Here is a 27,069-nt window from a genome sequence, read left to right as displayed (position 1 = left end):
GCGGTGACGTCAAGGGGCGCGCTGTGGCAGCACCTCCCCGCGCGCTAGTTAAAAAGAAGAAGAAAAGAGGGAGCGAAACATGAGAGGCTGTGTGAGAAGCTGCAGCCGCCGGCAGAGGAGACCTCAGCATCATCTAGAGCCCAGCGCTGACCCTGCCTCCGCCTGCCCTGCCGCCGCCGTCGCCGTCGCCGTTTCTGTTTCTGCTACTGTACCACCTAAACAACTCCCGTTACACGGACAAGTGAACATCTGTGGCTGTCCTCTCCTTTTCTTCCTCCTCTTCCAACTCCTTCTCCTCCCACTTCCCAGCCGCAGCAGAAAGCCCCTAACCCCACTGACACTGGCACAACTGAAAACGGTGTCATCTGCACAACTTTATCTCGCTCCTCGGGCTCCCTTAAGGCATTGGACCCATCGCCGCGTCTTTTATTTTTTGCAAAGTTGCATCGCTGAACATATTTTTGTCCCCGTCACCTCCCTCTGCCTCTGGAGTGCCCTGCAGCCCCGCAGCCTCCTCCTGGAGCTGCGCCTTAGTGCCTCTGCTGGGCAGTGGCGTTCCCCCCCATCCTCCCGCGCCCAGCCCCTGCTGCTCTGGACAGACGATGCTGAAGATGCTCTCCTTTAAGCTGCTGCTGTTGGCCGTGGCTCTGGGCTTCTTTGAAGGAGATGCTAAGTTTGGGGAAAGAAACGAAGGGAGCGGAGCAAGGAGGAGAAGGTGCCTGAATGGGAACCCTCCGAAACGCCTGAAAAGGAGAGACAGGAGGATGATGTCCCAACTGGAGCTGCTGAATGGGGGAGAGATGCTGTGCGGTGGCTTCTACCCTCGGCTGTCCTGCTGCCTGCGGAGTGACAGCCCGGGGCTGGGGCGCCTGGAGAATAAGGTAGGCAGTCACCGGCCTCAGGGACGCGTACTTGGCATGTTGGCTGGGTGGGGTTCCCTGTGGCTCTGGCAAAGCCGGTGGCTGTAAGAAGGGCAAAACTTCTTTGGGGGACTTCTTTTCATAACTTTTCTAAAGCGCTAACGTGATTCTGTTGTGCGTTCCTCTGGGGTAAGCAAATAGCATTCCCGCCCCCAGAGTCCGCGGTCGGGATGCTGTGCAAACTTGCCTATCTCTGAAAACAGACACTTCTGCGGTACCCGCACCCTGGGCTGGGTAAATATTTTAAAAGAATCGCGATGAACAGTGTGTTTTGGATCGAATGGGGCACTGGCTGCGGTGAAACTGTAAATTAAGGTGGCTGTGGTTTCCGGTTTATTTTTCTAGGGTAAAAAGATTTGTGCCGTTTTCTTCACGTGCTCGATTAGGGAGAAGATTGAATTGTAAAGGACGTTGAAGCATGGTTGGTTTATGATCCTCAGCCCCGTCAGAGGGGGGTGTCTTTCATTACATTAGTTAAACCAACAGAAAGGAACTCTTGGTCCTCCGGTTAGGGACCTGAAAACCACTGGCGAAAGATTTTGCTGGGGCGTTATTTATCACGTAAAACTGAGACGATTCTTCGTCATTTTGTAACATTATAAATTCAGACTTTCAGGGCCAGTTAGGTGTCTTGGAGGAAGACCTTCTCTAAGAATTTGTTTTAAGAGTAATGGCATTTACGTTATCCTTGTGTTAATAAGTTTAAGTAAATACTAACATCGTGTTTGTTGACTGTAAAGACACGCTTGTTTTTGAGTTTGCAATATCATTCTTGCCAGGAGATGCAGTCATGGGTGGTATTCACTGTACTCCAAGGAATGATTGCTGGGTCACGTCATTAACAATCACTGCACGTGAAATAAACAATCAGGTGTCTTTGCTCCTCCTCCCTTTCCCCATTTTAGGTTTAATTAAGAATTCCTCTGTTAGAACACTGCCAGTTGTCAAGGTCTGAGAGACTCTTGGAAAACTCATGCTTCAGTCTTGCTGGCCCAGCCATAAAAAAAAAAAAAAAATACCCAGGCTGAATCTAATTTTTATGCTCAGTTCACGGTAGATTTCACTCTATTCTCATGTAAACAGCTCCTACGAATCAACATATGTGTCTGGGTGGTATCTCTCACTTTGTTTTGTAACAAAAAGCCATATTGCATCATTTAATTTGCTCAAGTCATGCAAATAGGAAAAAATCAATAGGACAAAAAGGGGTCGACTTATCCTCCTCCCCACTAAACTGCTGCCCACACACAGAGTCCTGTTGCTTATGGCAAAAGAATAACAACAACACCATTGTATTTGTTAGTTGGTTCACTAATGGGTGAAACTAGAGAACATCATTCTCTTTCAGTCCCCAGCTCTGTCCAAATGTTCATGCCTTTTGAGGGAGCATTTGTCCAACTCCTTCTATTCCCAGATGAGTGAGAACTGTCTTGCTGCAGGTTTTCAGCTGCAACTCTCTTTTTATTCTTACCATATGCAGCAGGAGCCTGAGATTCAGCGAACAGATATTCCAGGATTTTATTCAAAACAATGTCATTAAGCTCCTGTGTTGCAAATGAATTAAGTTTCAAAATAGCTACATTCAGGTCACCTTAAAGGTTTTATCAGGAGCCCTAAAGAACCAGCAAATTCAGAGAAAAGTTTAGAAATATTTGCCATTAAGTCTCCCTTGGTGTAATATATGCTATGAATATACTGATGATCTAGGGACCCCTGCAGTACTCAACTCTTCCAGGGACATATGGAATGAAAATTTTGTTCTTCACTAAATGGTGGGGAGAAGGGGAAGGGGGATGGGACCGAGGGAGTTATAGCCCTTAAGAGAAGTTATATAATTTTTTTTTAAAGAAATCATTCTTTAGGAAGCAATCTGCCATGTTAACTATACACATTCCTTTCTGTTTTATGTGCTTCCAATCTCCAACAAACCCCTACTCATTTGGAAAGTCTGTCTGAATTAAGTTTGGCACACTAGACTTTTGCTGGTTCCATTACAAGTGGTTTATAAACTAACAATACCCAAATTGTTCAAAACAGAGATTTGCTATAGCTATGCATATGCATTCTTGACCTATATTAGTTCTCAAGTTTTAATAGTTTTTAAAACATGCTATTTTATAATAAACTTCAGTGTTTCCCTTTTTCCCGTAAGCCTTCCTGGATTATAATATATGTTAGGATCTTATTTCATAATGTGTATACAGGAGAGATGATTGCTATTTGAAAGGGCCCTTTTTTTGTTTATGGAAGAAAAAAAAAATCCCCAGAAAGATTTCTGCAGCTTTTCAAGAAACTACAGTAGTAGGTTTTTCCTACAGGAAGAAATTTCTTAGACAAATAGATAGTAGCAAACTAGGTAGGAATATTAGCATGCTCAGCCATACAATTAAGTCCTGTTTCTAGGCTAAGAAATTTTCTTTAACGAACTAGAATTGAGTTCAATTCTTTAGTCATGTGATTATGCTCTATTTTAATTTTTTATATATTTTAATAATGTTCTATATTGTAATAAGATTGTTAACTACCTTGACAAATAAGTACTGTCAAAATTTAGGAACTCATATTATCTTAGCAATATTATCGCACTTTCTAAATACAGCATGCTAAAAGAATCTAATTCTCATTAACCAAATTGAATCTGCAACCAACTAAAATACCCCCATTTCTAAAACTTAACTTGTAGCCACAGAGGCATAGAAGCTCTCTCTACCTTGGGTGGTTTCACAGCCAAAGCTGTCAAGGAATGGGTGAAAAGTAATTGTTTTCAAGTGTGCCCTTTTACAATCATTTGTTTGCTCTGGCTCTTTCAGGCACAAAGGCTATTGTTGAACACATCCAACTAAACAAATAACTCATCCTGGGGTCCCTTTAACAGCTGCCTTAGTACAATGATCTATTTACATATTAGCCTAAAATTGAAACTGAACTCTTTAATGACATAATCCAGCACTATAGTTCAGAGACACATGTGTTCTACCCAACAGCTGAACAACCTTGTAGGCATATGATTTTTAGAAATAACTTTTTGTGTACCAAGTGATCTTAAGGCGACATCTTAATATACTGTCATGTATTTTCTCCTTTTGTCCCCTCATCGAACCCATGTGGGTGCCTTTTGCCCTCTTTGTTTAGTTACTTGGTAAATAAAGAGAAATACAGAAGGTCTCTGTCACCCATTTTACTATTTGTTGATAAGCTATAGTTGGAGGCCACGCTTTACTGTGTATCCCCTATTTATCTTACCCTTCTTCTATGGATTTTACTTTCGTGTGGCTAAAGATTAAAGGATGACCTGCCAGATGTTATAAATTAGCAACAGCCACAATGATTACTAGGCATGCTGTAATAATGTTTCAAAGTTTTACATGATTTCTGAAGTATATTTAGTGTTAACCACTATGATGGTTTTGTATATAGCTTTTAAAAATTGAAACAGGAAATTAGCTTAAATTTCTTCTTAAGATTGACGACATCATCAGAAATAAAGTTAAGGACCTATATAAGATACAGACACATAGGCAAAAAAGAAGAAGAAATTACGCTACACACACCCAGACTCATCTGTCTAAAACACTGTTGCAGCTTTGGCTGAGTCAGTTTAATTGACTTCAGTAAGACTATTGGTTCATTGAAACCAAAGCCAGAATGATGGCTCTATCTATCTTCAAATAGGTATTTACACTGCAGACCTCACACAGAGCAAAATGTTACCATCCTGCTGGGCCGGAACAGCATGAAACTTTAAAAAGAATAATATTATACTTGATTTCAGATAATTTATTGAATCCTACTTCTGAAACTTTTGATGAGAGATCTGTGGCCAGAACACATTCCAAAAATTGTAAAAGACAAAATTCCTTAGGCACTAAAATCAAGCTCTTCCTGGATAGCAGCTGAGAGAGTATACGAGAATCATTTTGTTTCAGCTATAAAAAATGGAAGCATGCATAATCTCCATAAAACCAAAGGTAATTACATTCCTGTTTTTCAGCCAGCAAAAGAGGTGGCTTCAGCATCCTGTAGTTGTTCTGTTCCTAGTGGACTGCTATATGATAAACAAACAGAATTGCTATATGATAAACAAACAGAACAGAGTTGAACACTATTAATATTGAATAGATTTGGTGAGATCTGCCAGAGTATGGACAATAAAAGACATTTAAAACATTCTTGGAATGCAAATTCTAAGGGTGTAGTCCATGTTTCCTTTTAGAAAATTTTATCTATTTAAGCAATTGTTATTTAAATAAATTGATAAGACTATAAATATAATTGTGATTAATAATAACCTTTCTGAATATTGTAGCTACAACCCGTTATACATTTTTCCAAAATATGATCACTTCTATTGGACTTGCTGCATACTAAAATTTCAGTATGCTTGTATTCAATTTTTTTTCATTACTTTGCTCTTGCAGATTCAAATTTTTGTGATGACCTGGAATATCATTATCCCAAAAAAGAGAAGCCATAGATTTACCCAAATTAGAACCTTAATTTGTTAAAGGAATATTTGTTTAAAACAGTGCTCTAGAATTTAAAATATTAAATTTGATTGATAGTTCTAAAGAAGTAATAAAGTATAAATATAGTTAGATGAATTGGGAAAAGGTTTAAAATTCAATTCCATTATGTTGTTTTTAATGTAAAACATCAATACTTGATTTTGACAGCACTACACTTCCCATGTCAAATATTGTGTTGATATTGCCTTCTATATATATTAAAGGAGGTTCTGAAGGCAGGTTTTTAAAGTTACTGCTAAACAGCAAGACCTATTCTGTCTATTAATTGCTAAACTCAATGAATCAGTAACTCAAATTGGTCTTATTGAAATAAAAGACATGTCACTGTAAAAATTGTGATGAAGGTATGCCATTTTTCATTAAAATTCACTACATATTATTCAAAAATACTTCGTTAAGCTCTTGTGTTTATTCATGCATATAACATACCTGAGGACCCAGTTAAAAAATTTTTCCTGGCTAAGATATAATGAATAATAAAAATTGGTTTTAAACCTGTTTGATTTCACTTTGGATATTATTTTTATAAAACATGAACGGCAAATCCTACTTTAGAAAACTTTCCCTAATGCAGGCTGCAGATTGAAAACTAATTGAAATTTGAGAAATGTAACCCAAGTATATTTTTGACATAATCATATTAAGAATTTCAGGAATGAAATAGATTTTCACGTAAGACACAAATAAGCCATGTCTTGACAAATTCTGTTTTGCATGCAGTTGGACAAAGGTTGGGATTTTAAAGCTAAGTATCATTCAGTATACACTTTGAGACAGAATGAAGTGATAAAATCTTAAAGAGTCTAAGTATAATTGCCTTTTATTTTTTCACACCTGAAATACAGATGAAGTCTTTGATTTGCAAGAATAAGAAGCACTTTAATGTATCCCTGCCTTTTGTTCTCCCAGCCCAGTCCCAGAGACTATACTTGTATCCTTATAAAGGCATTCTGTATTGTGACACAGTAATTCTTTTTAGAAAACTTCATTGGCTAAATTAGACTTTTCTACTTACACAATTGCAAATAATAATAATAATAATAACTATACCTAACTTTACCTAACTAAAAAAATTGTTTGTTTCTGATTTATGACTTTCAGATATTTTCTGTTACCAACAACACAGAATGTGGAAAGTTACTGGAGGAAATCAAATGTGCACTTTGCTCTCCACATTCTCAAAGCCTGTTCCACTCACCTGAGAGAGAAGTCTTGGAAAGAGACCTAGTACTTCCTCTGCTCTGCAAAGACTATTGCAAAGAATTCTTTTACACTTGCCGAGGCCATATTCCAGGTAAGAAAAAAAAATGCATAAGTAAAATAAACCACTGCACAATATCCTTGTAAGATACCTGTGCTTAAATGCTTATTTATAAGACTTGTAAAATTTATCTTGTCTTTAAAATTACCTATTTTACCTCATAATTAACATTTCCAAATTTATAACTTTTATTGCCTCTAAAGGGAATATTGTAATTTCAGTCTGCAAATAGTATAATTGGTTTTGTCGACTTATTATATATTTCTTGTTAAGCTGATAATACAGGTAGTAATCTTTATACACATTGTATTCTCAATCCAAATTCCTCGTTGGTGCCTTCTTTACCCATCAGCATCAATATCAAGGCAGCGTTTTCTTCTACACAGCTGATACATAACTGGAGAATGTCCACTGACTTGTAAGATAGATCCTTAAACAAAATATGATTAGCAATCCAAACAAGTAATATCTTACAAAGCACTTTCACGTAAAATGACAAATTTTCTCCTCAAAACCCCTGTAAGGTAGGTAGAAACAGTGGAATCCTCTCCAATTGACAGATGAGGAAATCTGAGCCTTGGGAGAAGTCAAACGCTTTACTCAAAGTTATACAATGAGAAGGTGATAGGAGAGATATGGACGTTCTCATGCACATAGTGTCATGAACATGTCTAGTCACTATTGTAGTTTGGACTCCAATAAGCATATATATTCATTAATTAATTTTTATCATCAAAAATTTGTAAACTTTTGTTGCTGTTGCTTTAGTTGGAAGACTCAACACAGAGGAAAAAAATAATTTAGTGAGACATTCTGTTTAGTTAGGCAATGTCGCATACAAATCTACTGAAGATTAAGCAATATTTAAGGAAAAGACAAGCTTTAAGAACTGTAGAATGGGCCGGGCGCGGTGGCTCAAGCCTGTAATCCCAGCACTTTGGGAGGCCGAGACGGGCGGATCACGAGGTCAGGAGATCGAGACCATCCTGGCTAACACGGTGAAACCCCGTCTCTACTTAAAAATACAAAAAAAAAACTAGCCGGGCGAGGTGGTGGGCGCCTGTAGTCCCAGCTACCCGGGAGGCTGAGGCAGGAGAATGGCGTGAACCTGGGAGGCGGAGCTTGCAGTGAGCTGAGGTCAGGCCACTGTACTCCAGCCCGGGTGACAGAGCGAGACTCCGTCTCAAAAAAAAAAAAAAAAAAGAACTGTAGAATGCACTGAGAGAATTTTTTTAAGTGCTATGTACATTTTACTTTTTTCTCTGACCCAGGAAAGTGTAGATTTTTGTATTTTTAATATAGCTCTCTTAATAACCTTATAAAATATTTTGACTTGGGTTGCTTGCTTCCTTGAATATAGCATAACATATATCTAAACCCATTCAGTATGAAAATATTATTATTGTTTTCATAAGCCACAGCCATGTTTCTAAGCCTTTTCTCAAGCAGCTGTTTCTTCCTCTTTATCACATTCCCCAGAGCAAAGCAGAACAGGTCACAGTTGCCTAGATGGCCTACAAAGAAGTGATAACAGATTAGATACCATAAATGTTTGCTGGAAACTTCAAGTCTTGAACATTTGCCTTTAGGACTATAAATTGAAAGTGATATCAACACTAAGCATTTTTATTTACCATTATCTACTTTAGATAAATACAACATGCTGGATTTGGGGACTTAACTGTGGGGGTCTTTATATATTTGAAGTAATTTTAGTTTCAAACAACAATAAAATAAAAGTAATATCCACTGAAAGAGAGAGCACAGCAAACAGCTCAGAGCCAGAACTGCAAGCACCTCACTCCCCAGATCAACATATGTGGTGACGAATGACAAATTTATTTTTCTACAAAGTTTGTATATATGTAAAACTGCTGAAGTGCATCAAGATGTCAAGTGCTTTTGGTGGCCACCCAGGCTGCTTTGAAAGATAACCAGATGAAAGCTCCACTCTAGAGGTGGACAGAGCAGCAAGGGTGCTTTCCAGAGACTATGAAAGGCTTTACCCACAAGCAGAGGGGGCTGCCCCTGCGTACATCAAATGCTAATGATCATTCTCAATACTTGCCCCAAAAGTGAGCTATAATAACACACTCTTTGCATTACTTATGCTAATCGATTTGTTGCCTGGATGGATCCTTGGCATGTAGGTTACCACTTCCTAAGGTACGATAAATAAGATGCTAATCCCCACCCTTCCCAGCCCCCGCTCCCAGCAAAGAAGTGTCTTCACAACTGTGGAACACAGATTTTTTGGAAATTACTATAAAAGCAAATTTTAATAGTTTTCCCTTAAGTTGATTTAATGATATGGTTCACTTTCCTCTGAAGTTCAAAGTGTTGGAAAACAGCTACATTGTGATTCTTTTTTAGAAGAAACTAATCAACATATTTTTGACTATCCTCATTAATAGCTTCATCTTTCTACATAACAAGAACTTGAAGAGGAAGGTACCCGAGGGATGTATTTTGCTAAAATAAGGCAAATACTGAAAGAATTGGGAAAGAAAAAATAATTCCAGAGACATCTTCATTTTTTCCCTATCGCCCAATACATGAAGAAATGTATATATAAATGACCTAACGATTTGCTTTGACTCCACGGCTTTAAGAAAGCACAAGTCACTTTAGAATATTCATATACCTACAAGATAACTACTTCCTAGAATACTTAATTAAGAAGTAGTCATAGTCTGCTTATTTTTCCAAAAATGGGAAAAGATATTACAAATCAATATAGTGAGTATATACTAGAGTTTTATTAATCATAATATTTTCCAATTGTGAATTCACTTAGGGAAGTAAATTCTCAAAACTTCTAAAATTGCCAAAAACTCTCTGCTCATCTCCTCAGGTCTTTTCTTCTGCTTAACTGAGCAGGGTAGCTACTTTGCTAATCACTAAAAGAAGGCATAACATACTCTATGGGAAGCATATCTAATGGACATCTATTGGCCTTGCTTCTTCCTCTATATCTGTGGTCATAATGATTTTTATCACTCTTCGACCTCATCTTCTCAGCAGTAGGTTATTGTGGTGTGAAATGTCTGCACACAATTAGTTGAATTGGTTTCATCCTGTTGCTAAGAAGGCCAAGGTTAAGGGTTTGATTCAACTGAATTTTTCTAGTCCATAGCCATTCCTAACCCTGGTCAGTTAGCTTACACATGTGTCTTCTTAGTCCCAAGGAGAGTAAACCAGAAGGAATAAATACATGGATATATCAAAATCCACCACTTCTACTAGGATATGTTCATGAGTAAGTCTTACTCCTGAAGAGTCCATGACTCTTTTTTTTTTTTTTCCTTATCATGATGAGCAGCACTTACAATGAGGAAAAATAACTTTTCCCTGGAATATATGCTGAGAGAAAAGGGAGAACTCAGAATACTCCAAGGAAGCATTTATTTTATACGTCAGTATTTATAGGGTGCTTTGTGGTATAGCACAACCAGGCTCACTATCCAGGAGATATTTACAGGTCCAAGATAGTTAATAAATGATCAGAACTTAAAAAAATACAGCTGCTGGAATATTCAGTGTTTGTTCATTATTAGTAGACCTGATCATATTATGATGATCCTGAGTGAGCTAAACATGCGCTTTCAGTAAAATGCCAAACAAAAGGGAACCCTGGCAATAAATGTTAAAATGTATCTCCCTACTCATCATTGTTCATTGCAGAATCGGGTCTTTTAAGGTAAAATATTAATAAAAGTGTTAGATACTTAAATTCAAATAAAATTACATGATTGTAAAAAAAAAAAAAAATGCCCATGTATTTAAGTGAAATCTTCTGAACTGGTTTTCACACTTAGGTTATTCAATTTGTCTAAATTACATAAGAAGCTTGGAGTAAATTTATTGTCTGTATTTTTTCTTAATTTGCTAAGCAGGCATCATACCTCTGGAGCCGCCAAGTTTATGAACATGTATTCGTTAATCTTTAGATATTTCGTTTGAAAATGACTTCTCATTTCCTCGTGTTTGTCCCAGTTACTAATTCCATTTAAATTGGAATCGACCACCAGCATTGTTAATTAATTTCCCCTTAAGATGGTATTGGTTGGTAGACAGTAATGCTGAAATACACATGTTTTTTAAGCAAGCTTGACATTTCTTTTGAATTGCATTTTGAAATTTTTCTGTGACCCTTCTGGCAAACATCACATTAAAACTATATTTCTCACTCACATATCCAGTTATAAATATGAACATAGTATGACAGTCTTCCTGCATGCATAATATAGGCATGGAGATTTTGTTGCCTGGTGGTTAATATTTCCAAAACAAGATCTAACCCAAAACTGTGCAAAGAGTTTGATTTAACAATTTAGTTTTTTTTTTTCTTTTTACCTGTAAGAGACTTGTTTAACACTATTAGGCAGTTTTCATCTGAATGCTTACCCATTTAAGAAGGGAGGGAAAAAATTATCTTTTGCAAATAGTGACTTGCTAAAGATGAGTAAATGCTTCTATGGCCTTCATTCCCCTCCCCAGTTTCTAATCCTTGAATTTTTTTCAAAGAAAGATAACTTTCTGATTGCCTTGCCCCTCCCGTGGAGCACTTCCCAGCTGCTTGCCTCTTTTTCTCTGTGCCCCCCACCGCATGCACACACACACACACACACACACACACACACACACACACACGCACTCCCAAGGACATCTGCTCTTACTTGCCTGGTTGCCAAGACAAGATCCTTTCCAATAGCCTAGTCAGAAATTGGCAGTGAAGAGTCTCTCTCAGAAAGTTCAGGGTGAGACATTTCACTCAAAAGTTAGGTCAAAATGTACCTCAAGCTTTACAACCATTTGGGACCTTCACATTCGAAGATAAGTTTTAGGTTTGAGGGGTCCTAGGTCAAGCACACGGAAAGTAAACTTGTGGTGTCTTTTATGCACCGTTGATGAGTCTCACTTGGCTGATTCCAAATTCTTAGAAATCCTTGCTAAATCTGAATTTCTTATACAACTCCTAAATTTCTACTGAGCTACTCAGTATGTTTATCACAAAATTGATGAGGTATGAAAATCTAATTTGTTATACAAAAATAAAAACTTTAGATATATGATATAAAGTATAAGACCAGAAGCAACAATTTAGTTCCACATATAAGGCTGACTCTGGTAGCACCATCATATTTTGAGAGCAGAAATCATTAGAATGTGGAAGTGAGTCTTTCTAATATGTCCCAGAAAGGTAACACCTTATTAACTCAAATTGTAAAGGTAATATCAAAACTTTTTTGCCATAAAGTTCTTTTCTTTCATATCCAAAGATAGCTGTCTTTATATAATAAAATATTTAATGTGTAAGAAAAGAAAAAACATCTTTCTTTTAGATCCTATTAAGTAACTCTGTTGTTATTTTTGTTTTGACTTGTTGATATGTCAGCTTTTCTGTTTGAGACGATTGAAGGAATATTTTAAATATAATTTTTCTATTACAAATTAATCATTATCTCCTATAAGTGAAGTGCAGGAAAAAGGCACTTACATATTTGAATATGGAGGTTCTGTTATAATCATCAATTCATTGCTTGATCATTACACAGTGCGTCAGTTGTTTATTACAGTATATAATGACCTTGTGTTATTCATCAGATTTATTATTTAATCTTATGTAAGTGACAATACACTAAGACTTGTAAAATGACCAAAATTGGCACCTGATGGCCTGTCTCCTTCTTGATTCTTGCTTGTTCATCTGAGGAAGTTATTTAGTATTTTAGGAAAAAATGCTAAATACTGATGATGAGATAAGCTCACAGGTACAACGTACAGTAGCTAGAGAATCTTGAAAAGACATCAATGCAATAGCAAGATAAATGCTGAGTTTATCTTATTTGTACCTCAAAGGAGCCTTTTAATACCCAATACAATATTATTTCATTTTTACCACAATTTTTAAATTTAGTTTAAAACACAAATAGGAATCCCAATCCCTGATTTTTTCTTTCTTTTTATTTAGTATTTATTTATTTATTTATTTTTTAGGATTGTGTCTCACTCTGTGGCCCAAGCTAGAGTGCAGTGGCATGATCTCAGTTCACTCCAACCTCCACCTCCCGGTTCAAGTGATTCTCCTGCCTCAGCCTCCCGAATAGCTGGGAGTACAAGTGCATGCCACTATGCCCAGCTAATTTTTATATTTTTAGTAGAGACGGGGTTTCACCATATTGGCCAGGCTGGTCTCAAACTACTGACCTCAGATGATCCACCTGCCTCAGCCTCACAAAGTGCTGGGATTACAGGAGTGTTTTTATTTCAGTCTAGGTTCTTCCTAAAATATCCATCTAGTTTCTAAAAATTGTTTTCCTCATCTTATATCTTTCAAATAAGGTGGTTTTACTATGACACTAAGTGTTTCTAATGAGTATTTCTATATTTTTTAAAGGTTTCCTTCAAACAACTGCAGACGAGTTTTGCTTTTACTATGCAAGAAAAGATGGTGGGTTGTGCTTTCCAGATTTTCCAAGAAAACAAGTCAGAGGACCAGCATCTAACTACTTGGACCAGATGGAAGAATATGACAAAGTGGAAGAGATCAGCAGGTTCATAAAGATAAATGCTCTTTAATCTTTTAAAAAAACCCAACTGACAAATTTTGTGGTTTTGACAGTGAATCAACTGTCTGTGCTTATGTTCAGCAGCTATATCCTCCAGATGCTTTATTTTTTTCTTTGTGGTAGTTTGTTTCTCTAAAATTCTAGCTTAAATGCTTTCGATACTTAGACTACTAATCTGATATTATGAGCTTGGCTTCTCTATGACTCATGTGAATTTTATGGGTATAGTTTTAAGCCTGAATCTTATGATTGTTGTTAGCCTATGGCACTGTGAAAATGTTCAGCTCAATTATTATTGGCAAATCAGATTTTTCTAAATAGATCTTAGAACTTTCTCTCTACATGCCTTCCATAAGGTTTATTTATTGTGAGTAAAACTAATTTTAATTATAGTCACTGAAAGATGAAAAAATGAGATTATGACATTTGAAAATATATGCATGTTTTGATTCTCTTATTTTACTTTCTGATAGAAGGCTATTTTGTTGTTTGCCATTGAAAGAATTTAAAAGAACCACTTAAAAGAATTATATTGTGACCTTTGGGTTAGCAGCACTTCATGGTTCTCAAAACCATGATTCCTAGAGGAAATAGAGTTTGAAAAGGATGCCAAGTGCATCCCTTATCTCCTTCATCTCAAGAAAAGCTTACTGGTTTTCTTTAATTTGTTTAGAAAGCACAAACACAACTGCTTCTGTATTCAGGAGGTTGTGAGTGGGCTGCGGCAGCCCGTTGGTGCCCTGCATAGTGGGGATGGCTCGCACCGTCTCTTCATTCTGGAAAAAGAAGGTTATGTGAAGATACTTACCCCTGAAGGAGAAATTTTCAAGGAGCCTTATTTGGACATTCACAAACTTGTTCAAAGTGGAATAAAGGTTGGCTTTTTAAATTTTATTTATTTTTGTGCTGGCTATGTTAATTTTATTTTAGTGTTACCTTCCTCACTGAAGGTATTTCTTTGTAATAAAAGAAAGAATCTTGCAGGAGAAAATAAGGCGACAACATAAGGAAACAATAATTACGGCACCTGAATTAGGACAGTGACATTAAATTTCTGTTATTTGTTGACTATTGTGCAATGCAATCGAATTGATATCTGACATGCTTTCCCTATGTAATTGACACATTTAAAGGAATCTTTGGCTTTATAAAGTATTTGTTTAAATATTGTTTAATGGGCATAGCACAGGATTGTACATCAGCATTTGCTAGTAGAAACAAAGAGGTCTTTTGGTTATTTTGGCAATTGCAAATCATTCTTTCATCATCTCTGTTTTTGAGTCTGTCTCATAAAAAATACTACTTATACTATGACTTCCTTGTACAATGTTTTTACAGGTAAGTCACATATTTCTATAATTAGCCATCTATATAACATATATTGCCCTCTTTTTCACTTCTCTAATTTGAATTCTCATGTTAAATAACCTAGGTATGTAAACAAAATTATTGTCAAGTTTGTGAAGAGAGCAACACAGTACATTAGCAGTACTAAACTATAAAGCAAATTATGACATTCTAAAATTAAGACATGTTTAATAGCTCATGCCTATTTTAGAGTGAAACAAAGTAACAATATGATTTGGGAAGAACTGGTTATCCTTTTCATTTCTTAACTGAAAAAAAAACCTAAAGGAGGATTTATAGTTTTCTATTCACATAGAAATGAGCTATTTCTTGCTGTGTTGTGTTGAGCTCTTTCTTGCTTTGTTGTGCAGTGGTAAGAAGACCCAAATCAGAAGAAACAAGTCAGGAAAAATACAGACATATTCCTGCTCTCTATTTCATTTTCTTATTGTGTGAGAGTTAAGATGACTCCAGTCTTTACTTTTAACCATTGTAAATAATGTTATTTATTATTCGTATACATTTTACTTAATCTGGTCATGGATGACTTCCTTAATATTCATTCACAGCAAGGGCATTACTGAGTTGAAGATTATAACCATAATACATATTGCCAATTTGCTTTAAAAATATTTTCAGATATTTGAGAATAATATTAACTATTTGAGAGAATATTAATATTAACAATAGTTTTCAAATGTGCTTTCAGTAAAAATGTTGGTATTAAAAAGATATGTATGATATAATGTAGATGTAAGGAAGGCTCAGAATACTGGAAAATGGTTTTATAACAAGAACTGATGTTCTTGTTTCTACCTCAATTTGACTGCCTTTTAAATCAGTGTTCCTTCAGCATCCCTATTTCAATTTATACCCTTCATAGGGATAGCTGATGATTCATTAGAATATTCAGCTCTGACATGGAGATGTTTCATCATGCAATAAAATTGTACAAGCAAGGATATAACAGTGCCTTGGTTCTGAGTATGTGTGTTTGGCAGTCCTCTAGGAATTCTGCAGAACTTGGCCAAATTTGCAAGAAAACTTGCAGAATTTGGACCTCCTTTTCCAGAAGAGCTCCCGAGTTTCTGGGGCCTAAAATATACTTCAAAATCTATTATTCTAGCGACTGATATGACATATTTTAAGGTGCAATATTTTAAATTCCTTTGGTGTTTTAGCACTAGTTATACCCACAAGATAGGAATGTATCACATGGATATCAGAGTGTATATAGTGAGTAATGAGATCACATCCTTCTTACTTAAAGCAGGTTATGCTGCAGGTGGCCTTTATCTCAGTGTCTATGGAACTCTCTGATTGGAAGAGTTAAACAAGGCCGCTGTCAGTATGAGGGGGCAGATACCATCACATTTATGAGTTGATCATAGCACTGATTTTGGTGGTTGCCCCTCAGATACTTGTAATGTCAAAGAGTTTTCACAGCTATTTTTGGCTTCTTTAATATATGAAAGTTACCATATATTTATGACCGGATTCTGTGTTTGTTAATAATCATTTTGTATAAGTAATGCTTATACTTTATGAATTTTCATAAATTATTATACATATCAACTCTTCTCTATTTTTTCAGTTTTAAAATCCTAAGAGAGGGCATAAAGCTGTTTAACAGACTGAAGTATTAATTGCAATACTCAAATCACAGAATTGGTAATACATACTAAACCCAGCCTCCACATGTTTGAAATTGAGAATAATAAACACCACAGTGCAGAACCCCTTCACGATTACATTAATTGATGACCAAGAGGAATATGTTAAGTCAGACATAAGGAGGAATTTCTGATTATAAAAGTTTCTAAAATATATTGCTGGCTATAAAAAAAAATCTGGCATTCCTTGTCTGCTAATGTAAATTAATTGGGAGTGATTTCTGTCACATGGTAAAGGCTGACCTTTTTGTGGCGAACAGTTGGACTTGCTTATCTCTTTAAACCTCTACCAATCCTGATTCTTATAACTGCTTCAGAGGGATGCCATCAGCCAAGAGCCAATCATAAGTGAATTTGGACAACTCTTCCTAAATGGGTCCTGACTGAAGCTAAAAAGATGATGTCTTGTTTTTAAACACCAAGATAGTGCTGCGTAAATTGTAGGAGATTGTAGTACCCTTGGGGCTAAACTATCTATAATTCACAAAGGAAAAGTTAATCTGCAAAAAATGCAAAGCACAAGCAAAAGAATTAACTTCTTTTTGCTATAGAAAAAAAAGTTGTGGCATTGAGATTAAAGAGTAAGTCAGGAATATGTTTTTAAAATATGTAGTGATTTGAGAGGTCTTTGATGACAGTGCACTGTACAAGTCAATCACTAATACTGGCACTGTGAAGAATGGGCCACGTGTCAAACTGATGAACAAACTTTAAAACTTTCATTGTGTGTGTGGCTGTGTGTGTGCATGTGCACATGCAGCATTGTTATTCTGTTGTTACCGTTTTATTCCAAAGGGCAAAAATTACAAAAATTTTACTATCTCCCGAAAGAAACACTTCTTTAAGATACTGGGTGATTTGAAATCTTTAAATTGAGCTTATATCTGAGCTCTGAAATCAGAGCTTCTGGCAAGTACTAGAACCAGCTTTGTCTGTGTAAAGTCCTTGGCAGTGATAGACTAATGGCTCTCAAGAATGGCTTCACAGTACAATCACCCAGAAGCTTTCAAAAATTCTTATAGCCAAGCTGGGTGCGCTGTCTCATGCCTGTAATTCCAACCCTTTGGGAGGCCAAGGCAGGAGGATTACTTGAGGTCAGAAGTTCCAGACCAACCTGGCCAATATGATGAAACCATGTCTTTAATAAAATTATTAAAAAAAAAAAAATAGCCGGGCATGGTAGCATGTGCCTGTAGTCCCAGCTACTTCAGAGGCTGAGGCAGGAGAATCACTTGAACCTGGGAGGCGGAGGTTGCAGTGAGCCAAGATCATGCCACTGCACTCCAGCCTGGGCAATGGAGCGAGACTCCATTTCAAACAAAAAGAAAAAAGAAAAAACCAACTTCTTGTACCCAAAAATAGTCAGTCAGAATATCTGGGGTTGGTACCCAGGCATCAATATGTTTTTAAAGCTTTCCCAGGTAATCTCGACATGTAACCAATTTGAAAACCACTGATAGAGACTGAGCCAAACTTCTGGATCAGTTACACATTGAATGAGACATATTTTCTCTGCCAAGCCTACACCCAAGTCCTATTCCTGACTTAACAACTAAGAGCAGGTGGTTGGACACCAGTTGTCATTTGCCCTGTACCTTTTCTCATTTACTTAGTTTATATATATTACTTATCCAATTTGAGTGAGGAATTGGATTAATTCTGGCAGCATGTAAGATGCTTGATATAAAGCATACGAAATACCATTTGAAAAAAAAAATGGTATTTAAAAATCTCAAGTTAATTCTAACTGGGAAGTGGCTTTACCCATTAATCTTTTTCTGTTTTTATTCCATTTTGGAATCTGGTGCTCAGCTAGTTGGTAAAATTGCTATTATTCTTGTTCTTAAAACATGTGGATTGTGATTATATATGTAAACCCTTGTTAAAAGCGACAAGGCCACCAGAAGATACTCTAGTGTAATTTCACCAAAGCGCCCCTGGCTGCCAGGAATGGGAGAGTCAGCCTTAGCTTTGCATATGTGTTAAAGGAAGGACATGCCCGCACCTGTCACTTGACAGGGTGGCCCCTCAAGGAAACTAGCAAACACCATTCTCTGCCACTTAGTTCTTGCGAGTGGTCAGAGGACAAAGAGGTTCACACCCTCAGCAGCCCTCGGCTGGCAGCACACAGCAGACACAGCTGAAAGACTTGTCTGTCATTGGAACAAGTGTCACTGGACTCCTGTCCCTCTCTATCTACTTGGATCCTCATTTCAAAAGATGCTTTTAGAAGCAGTCCTTTTACCAGGGGAGGAGAGGACATGAGGCTGAAAGCTGCTAATTGTCCGGGTGACTGAGCCAATTGAGGTGGAGCTCTTGAGAGACAGCAGTCCCAGTGCCTGGGAGTCACAGGAGCATGTGGAGGAGGATGCAGGGTCCACCAGGGCAAGCCCTGATGGGGCAGCCTCTGGTTTCACAGGCTTGTAAACCACAAACATAATAATGACTATCAAAAATTTAGTGAAATCTAAGTCCTCATCAACCATGGGGGCTGCTGTTCAATTTCTCTGAACTTTGTCAAACCTGAATTTTTACATTTTTTTCTTTGACTTGCAACCTTAAGGTAACCCATGAAGCATTAGTGTGTTTTTGCTTGAGTGAAATGAGTCAAAGCAGATTGAGAAGCAATTTATTTTTCAAAAGTAGTATTGGTAACACAGCATGCATACACATCATACACACATACACATATGGTGATTATTACATCATGCAACAAATGCTTCCCCAGAAAAACTGCTGAGAACTCTGCTTTTAAATACACGTTAGGTTAGAATAAAGTCTGTGTTAATAGAAAGAAAGCAACAGATTATATTTGTTAAACATTACAATAGAAGAATCACCATTGTGGCACATTTTTGTATACTGAATGACATTTTTGAACTTTCTGACTTAATCAGATTACTGGTCAGAAGTTATTACCCCTCATCTAAAAGAGAGTTGCTATAGTGGTGGAAATAAACAATAAATAAACTCAGTCAAAAAGTGGTAGAAATTGTCTTCCCCAAAATACAAATTTTTAGGCAACTTCTTTTTTTTATAGTTTAAAATTCTGGTTACAAACCATTTATGTCATGTAAAAATATAAACAAAATGCAAATTACAAATAAAGATGTTTTTATTTGGGTTTTTTGTGTGTGTTTGTTTATTTTTTGGGACAGAGTCTTGCTCTGTTACCCAGGCTGGAGTACAGTGGTGTGATCTCAGCTCACTGTAACCTCCTAGGTTCAAGAGAGAGATTCTCCTGCCTCAGCCTTCTGAGTAGCTGGGATTCCAGGCATGTGCCACCATGCCTGGCTAATTTTTGTATTTTTAGTAGAGACGGGGTTTCCTCATGTTGCCCAGGCTGGTCTTGAACTCCCAGACTCAAGTGATGCACCTGCCTCGGCCTCCCAAAATGCTAGGATTCCACCATGCTTGGCTTCTTGTAATAAAGTTTTTGACTGCAGTTATTTCTAATATCAAGGTAGTAATAACATGGCTTTGAATCCAACTATTTTTATTTTATTAAGTGTTGCTGATCCTTTATATCATAATGCTCTGTACTCTGTGAAAAATGTCATTTTCAATTTTTATATAAGTTTAATCTCATTTTAAATGTATAAATGCCCACAAAGAAAAATTATTTTTCATAAAGCCAAAAGTCCCTTAATAATGTGAAATAACCTCAGTGTAATTTTCCATTTGGTTGAGTTAGTTTTTGCTCCTGGTATTCTTTCATTATTTTTGAAATTGCTATTCTGTTGATAAAACCTATTAATAAGTATAAATGAGCATTTATGTGGTTATGCCAGTTTAAGGCAGTTTAATCTATAGATTACTTTCCGTCATATTTTTTACTGAAGGAGAAACTGGCGTGGCAGATGCAACGTTTCTCCAGTTGAGTAAACAAAGCCCTGCCTTCTCTTAAATTTTAGGTCCCATCAGTTACAGCAGAGGTGAGGAAAGTTTTTACATTAATATCTTTATATTTACCTAAGATTTGAAGGGCAAAGGAAATAGAAGCCATAAATCTGAGAAATCTCATGGTAATCACTTAAAACAAATGAAAAACCAAGAAATCTGGACCCTAGAAAAAGTTTGCCTTTTTTTTTTTTTTTTTTTGAGACGGAATCTCGCTCTCTCGCCCAGGCCGGAGTGCAGTGGCGATCTCGGCTCACTGCAAGCTCCGCCTCCCGGGTTCACGCCATTCTCCTGCCTCAGCCTCCCAACTGGCTGGGACTACAGGCTCCCGCCACCACGCCCGGCTAATTTTTTGTATTTTTGGTAGAGACGGGGTTTCACTGTGTTAGCCAGGATGATCTCGATCTCCTGATCTCGTGATCTGCCCGCCTTGGTCTCCCAAAGTGCTGGGATTACAGGCGTGAGCCACCGCGCCCGGCCAAGTTTGCCATCTTCAAAGGGCATCTCTCTAAGTGAGATATCTACCATCTTCTAGAGACCATCTCTGACTAGGAAAAAAAAGAAAATCTATTGGTGATATCAGTTATCATTGTTTTCCAGTGGCTGTATTACCTCAAAAAAGAAAATATCAAACATCACAAAACTATCTCTAAATGGCATAGAATTCCCTTTGGTACAGAATTTCCTTTTAAAAATAATTGATTGTTTCCTGATACTACAGTAGTGTGTGTGTGCATATCTGTGTGTGTGTGTGTGTGTGTGTGTGTGATGAGAACACTTTAGAAATCTTTCTCTTAGCAAATTTCAAGTATACAATAAAATTTAATACTGTAGTCTTCAAGTAAGCCATGATGATAGCAGAAACTCTCTTCTTCTCTCTTATTAATCATAACCACCACTTTTTAAGCCCTTACTTTCACAGTCATTACATTGATCACTTCTGGAATCCCTGTCAGGTAGGTGTTAATATCCCTTTTCAAAGATGAAGGGACTGAGGCCCAGATGTTAAGGAAACTGCCCTGATACCACACCTAGCAAGTACCACAGATAGATTTTAAATGCAGTGTGTCTGACACTGTGCTCTCAACCAGGATGCTATACTGCTAAATGCTGCTATATCCCTCTGATGAGTGACACTGCATGAGAGGAGAGACTGTAGAACATGTTAAGTAAATAGATTGGTGATGGTTGGTGTCAGCATGCTTAATAAGGACGCTGAGAGCCCAGCATCCAGAGTCACAGATAGACACCTGGGTTCTGACCACTGTTCATAACCAAGCCTTACTGGTTGTCTGGCCTTGGACCAGTTGTTTAGCCTCTCTAGGCTCACTTTCTTTATCTGTTAAGTAGAGACAATAAAAGGTCACATCTAATATTTTGCATGCACAATCACACATAAATGTGAAGTGCTTTGTAAGCTGTTAACCATCATCTATCATACTAACATAAAAAGGAGGGGAGGAAGGAAACTATGCATGACTCACAAGCTCCAGTGACCACTGCTAGCAATACACCTTGGGGTTGAAACAGTCCCTCCTAAAGTGAATTGTGGTGGCTCACTTCCAATCCCAGCATTTTGGGAGGCTGAGGCAGGAAAATCGCTTAAGACCAGGAGTTCAAGACCAGCCTTGTCAACATAGCAACACCCCATCTCTACCAAAAACTTAAACATTAGCCGGGTGTGATGGCACACACCTATAGTCTCAGCTATTGGGGAGGCTCAGGCGAGAGGATCCCTTGAGCACACGAGTTCAAGGTCGCAGTGAGCTATGATTTTGCCACCACACTCCAGCCTGGGTGACAGAGTCAGACCTCATCTCAAAAAAAATAAAAATAAATAAATAATAAATAAAATAAAATGTATCTGAACAACTTATGGAAAACTCATGATAATGTTAGCATTCGCACCAAAATAATACGGCAATCCCATGGAAACAAAGTTATTGATGCATGTGGAGTGGCTTTCTTTACCTCAGAAAGATAAACCTAGGATATATTTTTTATTTAAATGTGTTACTAGAGAAAAACAACATCTTTTGACAGCATCAACTTTTGACATTAATTATAGAGTATTGCTGCCCACCTCACTCTGCAGAGCCCCCAGCTCTGGAGTTTCTCAAAGCACATGACTAATGATGACTAAGCACAAAGCAGCCAACCCCTAAGAACTACAGCAAACTTTCAGCAGCATTTCCTTGCTTTCATAGTAGTTTTTCTCAACCTGGATATTATAGTAACGTCGGTCTTTTTTGTGTTTATTTTGGAACATGGTTTGTGTCAATCTGCCACAGAGTTAATAAATTGTAGGATTTGCAAAGGAAATATACTAGGACTGAAAAGTAAGAAGGCACATATTTTTGCCCACTAGCAACTATGGCTCACAGCACAGATTTAGAATGTCAGTTGGGAGGGAGGCAATTGGGTAAAGCTGCTATAAAATTAATATGTAATGGATGTTACAGAGGGTATATTTCTCAAGAAATTATTATTATTATTATTATTATTATTATTATTATTATTTTGAAAAGCAGATCAGGCCAGGCGTGGTTGCTCACACCTATAATCCCAGCAATTTGGGAGGCCGAGCCAGGAGGACCATGTGAGGTCAGGAGTTCAAGACCATCCTGGCTGACATGGTGAAACCCTGCCTCTATTAAAAATATAAAAATTAGCCGGGCATGGTGGTAGGTGCCTATAATCCCAACTACTTGCGAGGCTGAGGCAGGAGAATCACTTGAACCCTGGAAGCAGAGGTTGCAGTGAGCCGAGATCATGCCATGCCACTGCACTCAAGCCTGGGTGACAGAGTCAGATTCCATCTCAAAAAATAAAAAGCAGATCGGTAAAACATGCCATGAAATCAGAGAAGAGAGAAGTTTAAAAGATTTTAAAGTTAAATAACAGCAACAGTAGATGGTAGACATTATCAGTGAAATGTGCAGAAGATCAGGTGCAAGAATATATACGTAGGGCCGCTCGTAGTGGCTTATGCCTGAAATCCCAGCACTTTGGGAGGCCTAGGCTGGCAGATCATGAGGTCAAGAGATCAAGACCATCCTGGCCAATATGGTGAAACCCCGTCTCTACCAAAAATACAAAAATCAGCTGGGTGTGGGAGTGCACACCTGTAGTCCCAGCTACTCAGGAGGCTGAGGTAGGAGACTCACTTGAACCTGGGAGGCAGAGGGTGCAGTGAGCTGAAATCATGCCACTGCACTCCAACCTGGTGACAGAGCAAGAGTCCATCTCAAAAAAAAAAAAAAAAAGAATATACAAATGAAAGAGCCCCAACTACCTATCTCTCAAACCTCAGGCTACAATAGACCCTCTTTCTATCACCTTGATTCAATATTTTATATAAAGTCTAAATATCTAAGCAAATTTGCTCTTTGGTTTGTGTCTACCTTTCTATGATCAGCTTTGGAAGTTTGTTTACGTAGCATAAGGTTTTTAATAGGCTTCTTTCATCTTTGCACTTATATAAGTATACACATAAATTTATTTTATATAGTATATAATATTTATATGCAATAAGTATGTACAACAAATATGTTGTCAATTACTACAATACATTTTAAGGTATTTGTTGATAGTAGTCATCAACTGATACTTAATTTTAAAGTCTATAATTATGTTGAACTATTACGAATCAAAGTGCCCAGAACTGAGGACATAATCCAAAGTGTTTTAAAAACTAGATCATTGTCTAGAAATTAAAATTATCTTTGGACCTTTCAGTCAAATATGTTTTGAAAAATAAGATGCTATTTATCAAGACCATTTTATAATGTGTTATCATGAGAAAAGTTTTTTCTAAATCACGTAAGTTTCTATCCAGCATGACCTTGTGGTACCAGCTGACAATGCATACAGTCAAAGTTGCACTCAGGAATTACCATCAGAAGGGAGGTCAAATTGGAGTCCTTTATCTAAAGAATTTCCATTTTACTCTATCTATACATGTCATATACACCTTAAAGTTCATCTATTCACTCACTTAAAATATTATGCAATTCCTCAGTCCTCAACTTCAACTTACAGAAAATCTATTAAAAATATCAACTAGTTTAAGATAAAATATGTGCTAATTACTCTATCATACCTCTATGTAGCAGGGTAACAAAAAAAAGAGAATGCCAATGAATATGATCTAAACTAATTCCATCATCGCTAGCAGTTGAAATAATTTAATGTGATTATAGAACTAAATCCAGTAAACTGAAGCTTAACACAAAAATAAAGCATTATTTAAAAATATCTTACAGTGTTATATATGGCCGCAAAAATTCTTGTGGAAAGAGTGTTTCTTTTAAACATGCAAATATTGAATAATGTGACTTTCTCTTTAAGAATAGCTAAATGGGCCAGATGTGGTGGCTCACACCTGTAATCCCAGCACCCTGGGAGGCCAAGCAGGTCAAGAGATTGAGACCATCCTGACCAACATGGTGAAACCCTATCTCTACTAAAAAAAAAAAAAAAAAAAAAAAAAAAATTAGTGGGTGTGGTGGTACCCACCTGTAGTCCCAGCTACTCGGGAGGCTGAGGCAGGAGAACTGCTTGAACCCAGGAGGCAGAGGTTGCAGTGAGCCAAGATCACGCCATAGCACTCTAGCCTGGTGATAGAGTGAGACTCCGTCTCAAAAAAGAAAAAAAAAATTAGCCAAATTGGTCCCCTGCATTGACTTGCACCTGTAATCCCAGCACTTTGGGAGGCTGAGGCCGGTGGATCACTTGAAGTAAGGAGTGCTCAATCAGCCTGGCCAACATAGTGAAACCCCATCTCTAATAAAAATGCAAAAATTAGCCAGGCATAATAGTGCATGCCTGTAATCCCAGCTACTTGGGAGGCTGAGGCAGTAGAATGGCTTGAATCCAGGAGATGGAGGTTGCAATAAGTCGAGATCATGCCACTGCACTCCAGCCTGGGTGACTGAAGAGACCATGTCTTTAAAAAAAAAAAGCTAAATTATTTACTTTTAGGTTGGTGCAAGAGTAATTATGGTTTCTGCCATACTATTTGGTCCTAATAAGCTGTTTCTAAACCACCCTCTTATTCTAACCTGACTTTGATCCAAACAGATCACAAACTTTCATAAAATGGCATCTGTCCTCAGGCTTTTCTAGATAGGGAAACATGACTGATAAGAAACCTTAGCCCACGGTTTCAAAGTGTTCAGAAGAATTCCTTTAAGAAAAAAAATGGGCCGGGCGCGGTGGCTCAAGCCTGTAATCCCAGCACTTTGGGAGGCCGAGACGGGTGGATCACGAGGTCAGGAGATCGAGACCATCCTGAGCTACACGGTGAAACCCCGTCTCTACTAAAAAATACAAAAAAAAAAAACTAGCCGGGCGAGATGGCGGGCGCCTGTACTCCCAGCTACTCGGGAGGCTGAGGCAGGAGAATGGCGTAAACCCGGGAGGCGGAGCTTGCAGTGAGCCGAGATCGCGCCACTGCACTCCAGCCTGGGCGAGAGAGCTAGATTCCGTCTCCAAAAAAAAAGAAAAAAAATGGATTGTGTGTGTGAGTGAAAAAATGCTTAAGACTGGACTAAAAAAAAAAAAGGGGGGGGTAAGTGCTAGTCGTAAGAGGATAGAAATAATGAAATTTAATTCCCATTAGATTCTTAGGCTTTCTAGGAAAGACGTGGTGATGAGGTTCCCGTAACTGCAAATATCTTTCTGGATGGCTGTGAACACATATGCTCAGGAAAGGTGAAACAAAACTTGAACTGACATCCCTCCACACACAGGTCACCAAACATCTGTCATAAGTTATCAATTACTACCCTAGACTGGACTCAAGCCTGTGACCCGAGGTTGAAAAAGTCCCATAGTTCATTCTCTTACCCTGTCCGTGATTTTTCTATGTATCACCTTTAAAGCTTCTGTTTAAATCTCCAGGGATTTGGAAGATCAGATGACTCTATGACGTTAATAATATATTTACACCTGAGGTGTCTGTGTACATCACCCTGGGGCTGATCTTATGCTTGCTGCATCAGAATGCTTTACCCTGTCGTAGACATAGTTCTTTAATTGCATAAATGCTTTAATTGCAAACTACAGACAATGTCTCCTTGTCCAAGGAGAGTGTTTTATTTTCCTTAAGATTTTGACTTTGATTAAATGTTAATACATATAAGATTTCTGGGCAAATAAACAAACAAACAGGCAAACAAAAACCGAAAACCCTTCTGGGCATGTCTATGCAAGCTTTTTCCCTTGAGAAGAATTAGTTATTGGAGGGACTACTAAATAAAACTTAGGTGACAGCATCAATTGTCAGAGCCTTTGATCTCTAATGGGTTGCATTCCTGTAATATTCCACCTCAGTTGGATGTGTGAGAACTAATCATGGCAGCGCCATATCACTCACTCGCTGACCATATGATATCAGTTTTGCCACACAGTGATGACATCATCTCTTCTGGGATCGTGATGGCCTCATCTATGAAGTCAAAGGACTAGGCTAAATAATACCTTAGGTCAGCCAGGCCTGTAATCCCAGAACTTTGGGAGACTGAAGCAGGCGGATTACGAGATCAGGAGTTGGAGACCAGCCTGGCCAACATAATGAAACCTTGTCTCTACTAAAAATGCAAAAAATTAGCTGAGCGTGGTGATGGGCACCTGTAATCCCAGCTACTCAGGAGGCTGAGGCAGGAGAATCACTTGAACCCAGGAGACAGAGATTGCAGTGAGCTGAGATCACACCATTGTACTCCAGCCCGGGCAACAGTGCAAGACTTCGTCGCAAAATAAATAATTAATTAATTAATTAAAAATAAACAAATAGTAATAATAATAATACCTTAGGTCCTTTCTTGCTCTACAATTCTGAGGAATGGAAAGTAGTTCAAGTCTCCA

At 37.7% G+C, this 27,069-nt stretch overlaps 1 protein-coding gene across 1 annotated transcript in view; it reads left to right on the top strand.

The window, feature by feature from the left end:
• Positions 1–27,069, top strand: part of HHIP (hedgehog interacting protein) — a 93,387-nt gene continuing 66,318 nt past the window's right edge. Inside the window, exons 1-4 of the mRNA XM_011957080.1 lie at positions 1–881; positions 6,548–6,740; positions 13,108–13,264; positions 13,953–14,154. Of these exons, the coding sequence (XP_011812470.1) occupies positions 603–881; positions 6,548–6,740; positions 13,108–13,264; positions 13,953–14,154 (831 nt within the window). The 5' untranslated portion in view covers positions 1–602. The remainder of the gene's footprint in view (positions 882–6,547; positions 6,741–13,107; positions 13,265–13,952; positions 14,155–27,069) is intronic.

The sequence above is a fragment of the Colobus angolensis genome, unplaced genomic scaffold, assembly GCF_000951035.1.
Source record: "Colobus angolensis palliatus isolate OR3802 unplaced genomic scaffold, Cang.pa_1.0 Scaffold111, whole genome shotgun sequence".
Lineage (NCBI taxonomy): Eukaryota > Metazoa > Chordata > Mammalia > Primates > Cercopithecidae > Colobus > Colobus angolensis.
The sequence above is the reverse complement of the archived record's forward strand: the minus strand, read 5'-3'. Positions and strand labels throughout refer to the sequence as shown.